Source organism: Carica papaya, chromosome 2, assembly GCF_054855325.1.
Source record: "Carica papaya isolate Zhongbai chromosome 2, ASM5485532v1, whole genome shotgun sequence".
Classification (NCBI taxonomy): Eukaryota; Viridiplantae; Streptophyta; class Magnoliopsida; order Brassicales; family Caricaceae; genus Carica; species Carica papaya.
In genome coordinates this window covers 1,888,321-1,901,665 of record NC_142310.1, presented here as the reverse complement: position 1 = coordinate 1,901,665, position 13,345 = coordinate 1,888,321, and the positions used below count along the sequence as shown (strand labels likewise).

Genomic DNA, 13,345 nt, shown 5'->3' with positions numbered 1-13,345 from the left:
TCTTGCAATATTTTTTAATTTAATTAATAAGAGAATAAGAATAATGTGACGATAAAAAATATTGTAAAAAATAAAATATATCTAAAATTGAATTTGAATAAAATTATAATGTTCGTATCAAATCAAATAGATTTAAATATAAAACTGCGGTATATTTTTTCAATTATCATATAATTATTTAGAATTATTTAATTATTTTTATTTTTAGTAATGAAATGTTATAATAAATAAAATATTATGTGTAATTTGAAAACTGTATCCGTATATTTATAAACAAACTTGTTTGATGATTTTTTTTTATTCATAATTTAACTCATCACAGTATTATAAATTATAAATTTGATACTTACACATAAAAAGTTCACAATTTATTTGATGCATTAAATTCTAAAATTCGTTTAAACTTAATAAATTATTTTTTTAGACATACTTAATTAATTTGATAATATTTTATACATAAGTCTACAATATTTTATTAAAAATGTGAAAATATAAAAATTAAGTATGATAGATTATAAAATAAAAAAATAATAATTTATTTTAGCTTAATCATTATCCTGTTTGTACTTATTAGTTTCCTCACTAGTATTTTACCTTATTTGATAGTTAACGTGAGAAATTTTGGCAAATTAATTATTTTAATTACACATTTCAATAATTTTATAGCATCTATATACTAACAAAAAATTAACCAATCTATTAATTGTAAAACAAAATAAAAAAATATATTTTATAAAAAATATAAATATAGAAATTATCGATACGAACTCATATATTCGTATAACAAATCGAAATTAATAATTATCGTAATTATTCTAAGAATTTGATAAATTAATATTTATAAAAATAACAAAAACATACATAAAAAACTATGATTTGAACTCATACGTTCCTAAAAATAATAAAAAAATATTAATCATTCAATTAAATGATAATTTTTATAATTAATATAAGAGTTTTGGTAAATTAATATTTTCTTAGGGTAAAACGTTGTTCACAAAGCTATATGGTAAATAATTATATATGCTTTTTTTATTTTTTTCATGTGAGGGGATGTACATAATCATTTTTTATTAAAATTGAAAAAGGTATTTATAATGGAATTAACTATGTTATGCAAATGACTCATTTAAAAAAAAAAATTGTAGAATAACATTATAGTTTAAAAAATCATACACTTTGTTCGATCGTTATATATCATATTCAAAATTTTGTTAATTTTATTGTTCCTTAATAATATACGATTAATATTTAAAATACACCGTTTTATTTAATTTTCAATTTAACATTAAGTTATAATTAAATGGAAATGGTAATTTTACTCTTATAATTAGAATAGAAATGAAATAAGAACTAAAGTACTGAAATAATTGAAATTGAAAATACAATTTGATCTTATTTTATTAAATAATTACTATTTATTTCAGTACTTTTATTTTATTTACAATAAAGTTTCATTAAAAAAATACGAGTCACATCGCATGACACCAACTTTCACAATTTTAATTAATATAGTTTTTTAATTAAAAAAATCTATAAATTAATATAAAAATCTTAATGTTAGTGGAGTAAAGTATCAAGGAATAGTTATAATAATTTTTTTAAAAAATAATATTTTAGTTGACGACAATGGTCCCCTTGGTCTTGCATGTGGTATATAAAAATGACAATTATATAATGTGTGTATATATATATATATATATTAAGAACGAGACATATATATATATATAACATAATGTATTAACAAATACAAAAACATTAATATAAATAAATAAAAGTACGTGACAGGAAATATTAAAATTAAGTTGAATTAAATAAAATTTCATTTTTTAAAAAAGTTAAATTAAATAAAAACCTTATAATCATTTTTATTTTTTTATATAATTCTACTAATCCTTACTTTTGCATATTTTACACGTTTCACACTGTACAAACGCCCAGGTAGTTGAGTGCTGAGCTATTCTCTTGCGCACGCGTCATCCCCTCCAACAAATCATTATTTGCCACGTCACTAGATTCCACAAGCTTACCATAGATCACAACACAGGGAATCCCCGCCGCCTAAATTACTATTTCTGCTTGGACCGTTCCCTAACCCGCAATTCCGTCCGGATACAAGTTCATTCTCGGGTTCAAATTTAGTTTTGGTATGTTCCGGGAAGAACTCCCCATTCTCTGTCGTAAAAGTTATGACGCACGCGCTCTTCTATTGAGCCATACACGAAACGGTGCGTCTCGCTATGGATCTGTGAAGCGCGTGAGAGGTACATGGATTAGAATCCCGTGCCAGGCATGTGACGGCGCGCACGTTAGCACGGGTCACTCTGATACTTAGTTGGATATATGTTAGGGGGTGCGTACCGATTCTGCGCTTTATTTTCTCTCGTTTCATTTTCATCATCCATTTCTCTCTCGTCTCGTTCACTGAACCGTACTAGTGTGCATTGATTTTTTTTCTTTTTCATTTGAGAGAAACAATCTAGAGCTAGGGTTTTGCTGGTGTTGTTTTTGAGGTTCGATTGGGGAGCTATGACGACGTCGTTTGGAACAGCAGCGGCGAGTACTACGGTGATACAGAACGATCCGAAGATTCGGATTGGTAGCTTCAGCGGTTTGCGATCTTCGCCTTTGGTTGATTTGAGCCAAGTTAAACGCGTTGTTTCGCTTCCGTCTGCGAGTTCCTCGCTTATTAGAGCTGTTTCTACGGTCAGATTCATTTCCTTTCTGATTTCTCTTTTATTAAGTGTTTCTTCGGCGGGGAGTTGGGGCAGGGGGTTCATTTACCTGTTCTTCCTTTAATTATTTTCATATAGTGTATTCGAAAAGGGAACAAGAGTTTCTTCTGTTGGATAATCCCTTGATTGGGCTAGAAGAAATGCAATCGTGCGGGAAAATAGAAGAAAAATGTTTTATGTGGAAACTTTAATCTTAATTCTTATCCAATAACAGTAATGTGTTCTGAGGCCTTTATTTTTTACATGGAAATTCTGAATTTACGTGATGAATTTTCTGGGACTTGTTAGCTTGAATTTGATTTTGTATTTTTGCCATTAATGGAGAGTATGGGAATTCTGGTCGTTTTTGTTTCTTTATTGTGAAAGGGCACATGGCGTCTTTGAAGAACTTGATTTTATGGTTATGTTGATGTTATGATTATTAATTATTCATAATAAAAGGTGTTGCATAGTAATCAATCACAAGTTTTAGCTTCTAACTAGTTGTATGATCCTCTTCCAGCCAGTTAAGCCAAGCTCTGCTACTGAGCTGAAGCGTAGCAAGGTTGAAATAATCAAAGAACACAGCAATTTTATTAGATATCCTCTTAACGAGGAGTTGCTGACGGATGCCCAGAATATCAACGAGGCTGCCACCCAAATAATCAAGTTTCACGGTAGCTATCAGCAGTATAACCGAGAAGAACGTGGAGGAAGGTCCTACTCGTTTATGCTTCGTACTAAGAACCCTTGTGGGAAAGTCTCCAACCAACTTTACTTGACCATGGATGACCTTGCAGATCAGTTTGGAATTGGAACACTTCGTTTGACCACTAGGCAAACATTTCAGCTTCACGGTGTTCTTAAGAAGGACCTGAAGACAGTAATGAGTACCATCATTAAAAACATGGGTTCAACTCTTGGTGCATGTGGAGATCTCAACAGGAATGTTCTTGCACCTGCTGCGCCATTTGCCAGAAAAGACTATCTATTTGCTCAGAAAACTGCAGAGAATATTGCTGCCCTTCTGACTCCACAATCTGGTTTCTATTATGACATGTGGGTGGATGGAGAGAAGATAATGTCCGCCGAGCCTCCAGAAGTAGTGAAGGCTCGCAACGATAATTCTCATGGAACGAATTTCCCTGATTCACCCGAGCCCATCTATGGAACTCAGTTCTTGCCAAGAAAGTTCAAAATTGCGGTAACTGTGCCTACTGATAACTCAGTGGACATTCTCACAAATGACATTGGTATTGTTGTTGTTTCTGACGAAGACGGGGAGCCTCAAGGGTTCAACATTTATGTGAGATTTATGATCTAACAGTAACATGTTCTGTTTAAATGTTTTTCCTAAGATCTGTTTCAGGTTGCTGATTATGTTTTTCATTTGAATTTTGTTTCAGGTTGGTGGTGGTATGGGAAGAACACATAGGATGGAGACCACATTTCCCCGTATAGCAGATCCATTGGGTTATGTGCCAAAAGAAGATATTCTATACGCCGTAAAAGCTATTGTTGTTACACAACGTGAAAATGGGAGAAGAGATGATCGTAAGTTTAGTAGAATGAAATATTTGCTCAGCTCCTGGGGTATTGAAAAATTTAGAAGTGTCGTAGAGCAATATTATGGGAAGAAATTTGAGCCTTTTCGGGAGTTGCCTGAGTGGCAGTTCAAAAGTTATTTAGGATGGCATGAACAGGTTGGTTATGGAGTCATTATAAAGATATTCATTTCTAATGTGTTCCGTGTATCTCATGGTACTATGCGATGCCTAATTATTTCCTCATTTTTCTTGTATTCATTTTCTGCCTCTCGGCTTAGTCCATTCTTATCAGTATTTGTTCTGTTTTATGACAATGTTTTAAATAATTGGCAGGGTGATGGTGGTTTGTTCTGTGGGCTCCATGTAGATAGTGGTCGTCTTGGAGGGAAAATGAAGAAGACTTTAAGAGAAGTAATAGAGAAGTATAACCTAAATGTTCGCATCACCCCGAACCAGAACATAATCCTGTGTGATATTCGCAGTGCTTGGAAGCGTCCCATTACAACAGTTCTTGCACAGGGTGGTCTGCTGGTAAGATATTATTGACAGGGGCTTTGTGGCTTCTTTATGATCTTCTTGCAACTTAGTTTGTAGTCTATTGAAGTTGTTTGTTGCGATTGAATCAAAAGGACTTACAATTTGGCTTGTTTATCGAGCAAAATTCGGATTAATTATAATTAGCAGCAGGGAGATGCAATGAACCTGTGCTAGATGTTTTTTTCCAAAGCCCAAGGTGTTAGAGCCACATGATAGAAAGAATTATGATATTAAAAGATGTCACAGATTATACATTTAGCCTGGTATTAAAAAGGGAAAAGGCCAAGAAAAGGAAATGAGTTTGAAAAAATGAGACTTTTTATTTTGAGATGTTGAAGAAAAAGATCTTGAGAGAATTTTTTGAATTTTTTTTTTGGAATTAATGCTGTATATATTTGTTACCTGGAGCTGAAGGAAGACTTGTCATATATTTCCATAATTTGCTATTATCCACTCTTAAATGGTAATAAAGAATAGGAGAGTAGGTTCATGTCCTATGCACTGAGAATTGAGCTTTCTTCTCAGGTTTCATTGTGAAAATATTTAGCATTCAAATACTTCTGGCTGCTTTTGTTTTCTTTCACTTTCCTCCTGATATTTGCCTGCTAAGGAAACTGGTAGTTTCCATCCTAAATGAGAATGGCGGGATGCAGTATACCAAGGTACTGTTATATTTTTACATCTTAACCTAGGTTATAGGCTTATTAAATATTTAAACGGGAATGAGTTTTTCAACGACTTCTTCTCGTGCATGTATTCAGCATCATCCTGCTTATTCGGTTACCCAACCATGTTTAAATTTATATTGTTAAATATCTAGAAAATGGACCTTGTAGTTTCTGTAAAAGAATATACTGAAATATTCACATTGTTTATGTGAATATTTAGCATCTTCATCTTCCCCTACATCAGATGCTTTTCAAGTTGTTATTCCAACATTATATACTTTTAAGGTTTCCTCCAGATATTTCTTGTTACTTGTTGATCTTTTGATGGGACCATGAACTTCTATTGTTTCGATAGCTCAATCCTTTTTGCTTGTGGACAGCAACCAAGATATGTAGACCCCCTCAACATAACTGCAATGGCCTGCCCGGCTTTTCCACTGTGCCCTCTGGCAATAACTGAAGCTGAAAGGGGAATCCCTGATATTCTAAAGCGAGTTCGAGCTGTATTTGAGAAGGTATTTTCCTGAACAGATAAGTATAAAGTAATAATTATCAAGTTGTTCATACATATAGGAGAGTGATTTTGTGTTGATAATGACTAGCGTTTTTGTTAACGGATAAGAATTTTGTTATTTTAGGTTGGTCTTAAGTACAATGAGTCTGTGGTAGTAAGGATAACTGGCTGCCCAAATGGCTGTGCTAGACCATACATGGCTGAACTTGGGTTGGTCGGTGATGGTCCTAACAGTTATCAGGTATTCTACACATGCTTTGGTCCTTTTTTTATTTCCTATTGTAACCATCACGTGCTTATTCCATTTTCATTCTATTAAATACAGATTTGGCTTGGAGGAACGCCGAACCAAACCTCTTTGGCGAGGACTTTTATGAATAAGGTTAAGGTTCAAGATCTTGAAAAGATACTGGAACCTTTATTCTATCATTGGAAACGCAAAAGACAATCCAAGGAATCATTTGGCGAATTCACAACTCGAATGGTGAGATTAAGAAACTAGTGTCTCACCATTTATAATCTTTCTAGTAATAATTGGAGAGATGTTGGACATCTTATGAAAAATTTTACTCCTATGTTTGAAGCTTGAAGGGAAGAGATGGTAAATGATGATTGATGGTGATTTGTGTGCTCTATTTCAGGGATTTGAGAAACTACAAGAGCTGGTTGACAAATGGGAAGGCCCGATTCAATCAGCATCTCGACACAACCTAAAGCTTTTTGCTGATAAGGAAACATATGAAGCCGTGGATGAACTTGCTAAGTTGCAGAGCAAGAGTGCTCATCAATTAGCCATAGAAGTGATTCGCAATTTTGTTGCTTCGCAGCAGAATGGGAAAAGTGAATGATTCAGTGATGCAAGCAGACTCTCATTTGTCTGAGTCCACAGTTTCCAGGGTGTTACTATTCGGTAACATCTGGAGTATATGGATACTGAGTTTTTGGTATGACTTTGCATTTTATCTTCTTGTACGAGGGTTTTAGAAGCGCTCGGATTCTGTAGAAGTAAATATGGGTTGGTGTAGTCTTATTTTTTGGAAGTTGTTTTGTGTTCGGGTCCCCTAATAAAAAATCTCAGTCTCCGCGTGTTTGGTCGGTCTTAACTGGTTTCTGACGCTGTGGCTCGGCAGGCAAGCCTCCTCCCCCGGTTGAAGCTGAGACAAGTGTTTTATTGAGAGTTTACTCTTAAAACATAACAGAATTAAATTTAATGGAAGGATTTCTAGTTTTTATGTTTTAGAACTTGTCACTTGGTCAGTTCGCACGTGCATAGTCTATTTGGAAGTATGTACGTATATATTTGCCATTAAAATCTATATTTATATTTTGAGGAAATTATTATCTAAAAAATCAAAATGTGTTAAAAACAAAAATATCAAAGATTAAAGTGTGATAAAATTTAAAATTTGATAATTAATGTAATAATCACTTAATGAGAAATGAAGATTTGCCTAAATAATAATAATAATAAAATAATGGCATCTTATTAAACCCTATTGCTTTACATTTTAGTCAAAGTAACGATCATCATCAATTGAGTCAAAATAGAATCAAACCCATCATCATTCTTAGGAAAATCCCAATTTAATATATTAATCCCGTCACTTAAATTAACCCTACCCGCTTGATCCGTGGATCCTGTCCCCGGGTTGGACCCATTTCGCGGCTATTGTCTTTTTGTCGGGTCGTCTTGCATGATTGAATCCGGCCCAAATGTCGGCTTACCCGGATCCGGGGTTAATTCCGTCAAAACCACCTGTTTCCGCGTGCCTCCCATTAATGATTGCGACGCATCTACCGTTCTTGTCATCTTTTTGCATCCATGCCCTCAATCTTTAACTTTATTTTGTTTTTTGCCTTTTTTTTAAAGTGGGTTTATATTTATGTCTTGTTCATCTAAACCCTAATCCCAAATCTATTCAATTAAATCTTATGAATTTATTTACTATAAAAAAAAGCAATTCATAATTACAAAGAAGAAAGTAAAAAAAATATATTTTTTTAATTCCATCAAGTTTTAATCATTTTTTATTAAATTTTAGTTATTCTCTAAATAAAATAATTAAAATAAATTTAGTAGATAATGTTTTATAATTTTTAATATAACAGATAATTAATTCAAAACTAATATTATCAAACTTTTACAATTTTATATTTTTTTAAAAGTTTCAGTGTTTAATTAATTATTTATTGTTATGGAAGTTTAATTGCAGACTACTATAAAATCAAGATTAATATTTTTTTTTTAATTTAGTAATAATTTTTAAACATTTATGATCATATAATTGTTATTAAAAAAGAGTCATTTACTCTAATATCTTAGTTTATATTATTTTTTTACTCAATGTGTTTCACATATATTTTAGTATGCAATAATATTTACGAGTTAATCTTTAAGTACTAATATTAAATTCTTAAAAATAAATAATATTTATTCGGATTAAAATATTTATTGAATAAATTATTATCTAATAATTTTTTAAAAAATATATTTAAGTTAAATATAAATGTCCCAATACAACACCCAATACAAAAATTCATTTTTAAATATTTTAATTTAAATCCTACTAATAAAATTAAATATTTTAATTTAATACATTAATATAAAATGTATTAAAATATAAATCAATATAGAAAAGTTGGTAACTAAAAAATAAGACTAATAACATGTTTGATAAAAAAGAAAAATTAGTGTCATTTACATTAGAACCAAACTTAGTTGATTACGGTACGGCATTAGTGCTTATCACGTTTTCGCAAATTGTTTTTATTGGAATAAAAAAAAATTCAAAACCCATCTCACAAGAACATTGTATACATACATACATACATATTGCAAATTGTTTTTATTGAAAAAAAATCAAAACCCATGTCACTAGAACATTGTATGCATACATATATATATATATATATATGAGGCTCGATGAATTTGGCTTTTGCAACTTTTTGACAAAGCTAAACCAAAGTTGAAATGAATTCAACTCTTAAAAAGGCATAACCCTATCGATTTAAGACTTCTTTTGACTTCTTTTATGGATTCATTTTTTAATAAAGTATTCAAACTTTATTCATACACGTGCATCTTGCATTTGGTTTAACCAAACTTTATGAATTTTCGAAGGTGTAAATAATAATGCAATATTAGAAAAAAACGAGGGTGTAAATGTAAGAAAAAGTATGGAATTGGGGTGATAATGAAAATAAGGTAAATATGAGGGGGGTGTTGTTTTAGGATTTTACAGAAAAAGGCCAATAAGATTTTTTTAATATTTAATTTCACTCGTTTTTCGCTCTTTCCCTTTCTGTTCTGTCTTTCAATCTCTCTCTCTCTCTCTCTCTCTCTCTCCCTCCCTCTCTCTCTCTAAAGTTTCTAGCTTTTCTCTTCATGTGGCCCTAGCCTCTACTAGTGTTCACTGAAGCTTCCTTGTTGCTTCCTCTCTCTCTCTCTGTTTCTCTCTCTCTCTCTCTCTTTCTCTGTGTTTCTCTCATTCTGCAGTCGCTACTCTAAGGATGATCTGTTTCAGTTTCTTCTTCATGTGAAAAGTAAGTTATTGACTTCTTTTTTTTTTTTTTTTTTCCTCTTTTCAGTTAATTATACTGCTTTAATTTTGTTTGTTTGTTTCTGGTATTCAGAATGCGGGCGTAATTGTTTGTCTCGTTCCGAGTGTTAACGGGGTTTTCGTGGGAATTTTAATGGGTTGATGTTTGAAGATGAAAAGTCTGATGTTTTTGTGCGTAAGGAAGTAGAGTTTCTGGGGTCTCTGTGGATAATCAATTTAGGGTTAGGTTGGTGTCGTTTTAGTTCTTTTTTGACTTTTAGTATATGTTCATACGAATTATTCTCCATCAAAAAAGTTTGTTCCTACGTGTTTTTCGCTCGATGCTTTTGGTTGATTGCAATTATTGGTGTGTGACTGCTGAGGAAAATAAGTTACAATGAACATGGAAGTTAGGAGGAATTTAACAGCAGGTGCCTTTTGGTACATGATTTTTACAGATGAACAGAATGGTAGATGACTCAGAATTTCAGTTGAGTTTTTTTTCTTAAAAAAAAAAATCCGGTTTACTTCAGTGGAGGCTTTACTTTTTTTTTTTTTCATTGGAAACAGGGTTTTAGTGATCTATCTCTTGTTGACTGATGTTTGAATTGTTTGATCTCAGTTTTATCAGATCAGGGGAACATTATTTCCTTGTTTTATTGATTTTTCCTTTGCGTTTTTTAGTTGTTGTTAAATAGATTTTTGGGGATAAAAAATGGTTGCCGATTCGTGGTTCCGTAGTTTGTGGAAATTTCCAAGGAAGCGCGAGGCAGGTTCTGAGAAGGCAGTTATTGGAGTATTAGCCTTTGAAGTTGCAAGCTTGATGTCAAAGCTGGTTCATCTATGGCAGTCTCTAAGCGATAAACAGGTTATTAGGCTGCGAGAAGAGATCACAAATTCTGTAGGTATCAAAAAGCTTGTCTCTGAAGATGAGGATTTTATTGTCTGTTTGATCTGTTCTGAAATGACGGAGAATATGGAGCATGTTGCGAAATCAGTGGCTAGGCTTGCAAAGAAATGCAGTGATCCAGCTTTGAAGAGCTTTGAGAATGCTTTTGACGAATTGATGAAGACTTGTGCTGATCCATGTGGATGGCAGTTTACATGGAAGAAGATGGAAAGGAAAGTTAAAAAAATGGAGCGCTTCATTTCAGCTAATGCAACGTTGTATCAGGAGATGGAAATACTTGCTGATCTTGAACAGAGTTTTAGGAGACTGAAGGCTGGTGGAGATGCAGAGCCAGAGAATTTGCTTGAGTTTCAGAAGAAGGTTGGATGGAAGAAACATGAAGTAAAGAATCTGCAGGAGATCTCTCTATGGAATCGGACTTATGATTATACCATCCATCTTTTGGCAAGATCTCTGTTCACGATATTTTATAGGATTAAGCATGTGTTTGGAATTAGTCAGGTATCTGATGCCGATGATTCCAAAGGAATGAATTCTGACTTTATTCATCGCAGCCACTCAGTTTCTGGGTTAATGCATTCTTCAGTTCATCCATCCGAGACGAGTCTTCCTAGGTTCTCTTCAGGGCCCCTTGGGAGGTTTATTACTAAATCAGGTCCTGTTCCAAAAGCAACCAACTTGAGTAATTTCTATTCAGGCCCTCTTGTCGGCTCAACCCCTAAATTGGGCCTTATTTCAAGACAGAAGAAAAAATTCAACTTCTATTCAGGTCCTCTGGGGAAGTCAACAACAAAGTCAGGCCCTATTTTTGGAACAGATAAAACTAGCAAGATGTGGCAGACTCGAGAGAGCTCAAACATTGTTAGTGGGAAGAAATCCCTTGTAAAGCTGAACCGGTTGACTCAAGTAGGTCCTTTCAAAGGAGGCTCAAATGCTTCAAACGGGCGTGCTGTCACCAACAACTACTCAGGTTTCAGTGGCATTCGTTCAGAAATTTTTAATGGTGCCAGATATAGTAATGTGGAGCAAATTCCCTCTGGCAATGGTAGGTGTAAGTTGTTAGATGCTCCCGCAGACACCCTTGGTGCTGCTGCTTTAGCACTGCACTATGCAAATGTTATTATTGTAATTGAGAAGCTAGCGGCATCTCCTCACTTGATTGGTCATGATGCAAGAGATGACCTATACAATATGCTACCTGCAAGCGTGAGGGCTGGTCTGAGGGAAAGACTAAAGCCGTATACCAAGGAATTGGCTTCTTCTGTTTATGACACAGAACTTGCAGGAGAGTGGACTGAGGCAATGACAGCAATTCTTGAATGGTTGGCGCCACTAGCTCATAACATGATAAGATGGCAGTCAGAGCGGAGTTATGAGCAGCAGAGCTTTGTTTCAAGGACAAATGTGCTCCTGGTACAGACTCTCTATTTTGCAAATCAAGAGAAGACAGAAGCAACAATAACTGAGCTTCTTGTTGGTCTTAATTACATCTGGAGATTCGGTAGGGAACTAAATGCAAAAGCTTTGCATGAGTGTGCCAGCAGCAGAATTTTTGACGAATGTTTGGAGCTGGAAAAGTAATCTTATCTTCATCTTATGGCTAGTGCCATCAGAGAGCCTCACTTATCTCACACTGAGTGGGTTCAGGTTGGCTGTGGCAAGATTTCATCACCTGGCTAGTTTATGATTGCCCTCTGGATCCTATTTGGTGATATTGATTGATTGCGAATATTGAACAGAGGACAACCCTTATACACGGCTGCAGAATGAGATTCTTAATCAAACAAGCTATAGTTTGAGCTCCCAAACACACCATTTTTTTGTTCAGTGCTAATGATCTTTTCCTTGGTGCTGCAAATGGGTTTTGGTATATTCCCTTCATTATAATGCCTTCTTACAGTTTGTAACTAAGCTACCAATTCCATTAAATGTTTATACTGGATTAGTAATACCCCTGCCTAATTTATGTATATTTGCATACCTGGCTTTTACTTAAATATAGAGCTGTCTGGGCCTTGGGCTGCCTTTATTAATGCATCGATCTTGAGTTTCTCGGTACGTGAGAACGATGTAAGTCAGCGGAAAAGAAAGGATTCAACTAAATTTATACCTAGTGGCTGTTTATTTTGAACACGGCATGATATTTGCTTCTTGTCTTGATGAACATATTTCGTTTGTCGTTATTCACGACCATCACCAAGCACAGCCGTTCGTATGTGAGAATTGACAAAGTTCATCTCTTCCTTCCCCTTAAGAAAGTCCTGAAATGTCATTCTTTAGTACTGTGTTTCAGCTTGCTGTCTTGGGTTGGCCTGTAAATAGGTTTTGACATGGAAATTGTAGGTAAGAAGCATCTGCTTACTCCAATTGAGTTGGTTACTGCTTTCCATCATTACATGACCAAACCCACTATGTGGGGCAAGTAACTAACCGAACCTTTTTTATCCTTCAAAGAAATTTTTTGTACTTTTTGAAAATAGATATAAAGTATACTCAGTAGTGTGATCACAAAAATTATATGGCTTGTTTCATTTTCTTTATGGGTTAGGTTGAGTTCTTTTCGCCTGTTATGGTACCCCGTCTATAGAAATTTAGTTGTCAAAAAATATTTTTTTAGTCGCTTCTTAGCATGTCGTGGCAAAATTTTTGGATTAATCATAGTTATTTCATAATACATCTATGATGTAGGAGTTATATATTTTCATTGAGGTTCAAATTCATGAATTTAAAATATGACACAGATAATCTTAACTGCTAAATCACTACACTGATAGTTCTTTTTTTGCTAAGTTTAATATTTTAGTTTTTAAACTCATTTAGACTGTATCAGTCTCAACGCTGATTTTTCTATTTAGTTGATTTTCTTATTTAACACCGTGTATCTCTTTTTTCTATTTTAACCTTATAATTTCAAAT

General features: G+C 33.6%; 2 protein-coding genes across 3 annotated transcripts; both read left to right on the top strand.

Moving 5' to 3' along the window:
• Window positions 1-2,392: 2,392 nt before the first annotated feature.
• SIR (sulfite reductase) lies at window positions 2,393-7,222 on the top strand. The gene is made up of 8 exons (XM_088212544.1): window positions 2,393-2,706; window positions 3,238-4,020; window positions 4,121-4,417; window positions 4,595-4,792; window positions 5,847-5,981; window positions 6,105-6,221; window positions 6,306-6,464; window positions 6,622-7,222. Exons 1-8 carry the CDS (start codon window positions 2,530-2,532, stop codon window positions 6,826-6,828), a joined length of 2,073 nt encoding a protein of 690 aa, XP_088068670.1. The 5' UTR covers window positions 2,393-2,529; the 3' UTR covers window positions 6,829-7,222.
• A 2,066-nt stretch (window positions 7,223-9,288) lies between these two features.
• LOC110815054 (type-1 restriction enzyme mjaxp r protein (DUF668)) lies at window positions 9,289-12,487 on the top strand. Of its 2 annotated transcripts, none has more exons than XM_022042711.2 (2): window positions 9,289-9,523; window positions 9,614-12,487. In XM_022042711.2, exon 2 carries the CDS (start codon window positions 10,235-10,237, stop codon window positions 12,008-12,010), a length of 1,776 nt encoding a protein of 591 aa, XP_021898403.1. In that variant the 5' UTR covers window positions 9,289-9,523; window positions 9,614-10,234; the 3' UTR covers window positions 12,011-12,487. The 2 variants fall into 2 exon arrangements, with proteins under 2 accessions (XP_021898403.1, XP_021898394.1); XM_022042702.2 differs by having other exon boundaries at window positions 9,290-9,523; window positions 10,204-12,487.
• The last annotated feature ends 858 nt before the right edge of the window (window positions 12,488-13,345 follow it).

Excerpts from the sequence above, each read along its gene's own strand:
- SIR (XM_088212544.1), top strand. The coding sequence starts at position 2,530 with ATGACGACGTCGTTTGGAACAGCAGCGGCGAGTACTACGGTGATACAG. Across the intron at positions 4,793-5,846 it reads TTGCACAGGGTGGTCTGCTG|CAACCAAGATATGTAGACCC; the intron begins GTAAGATATTAT and ends GCTTGTGGACAG. Across the intron at positions 5,982-6,104 it reads TTCGAGCTGTATTTGAGAAG|GTTGGTCTTAAGTACAATGA; the intron begins GTATTTTCCTGA and ends TTGTTATTTTAG.
- LOC110815054 (XM_022042711.2), top strand. The coding sequence starts at position 10,235 with ATGGTTGCCGATTCGTGGTTCCGTAGTTTGTGGAAATTTCCAAGGAAG.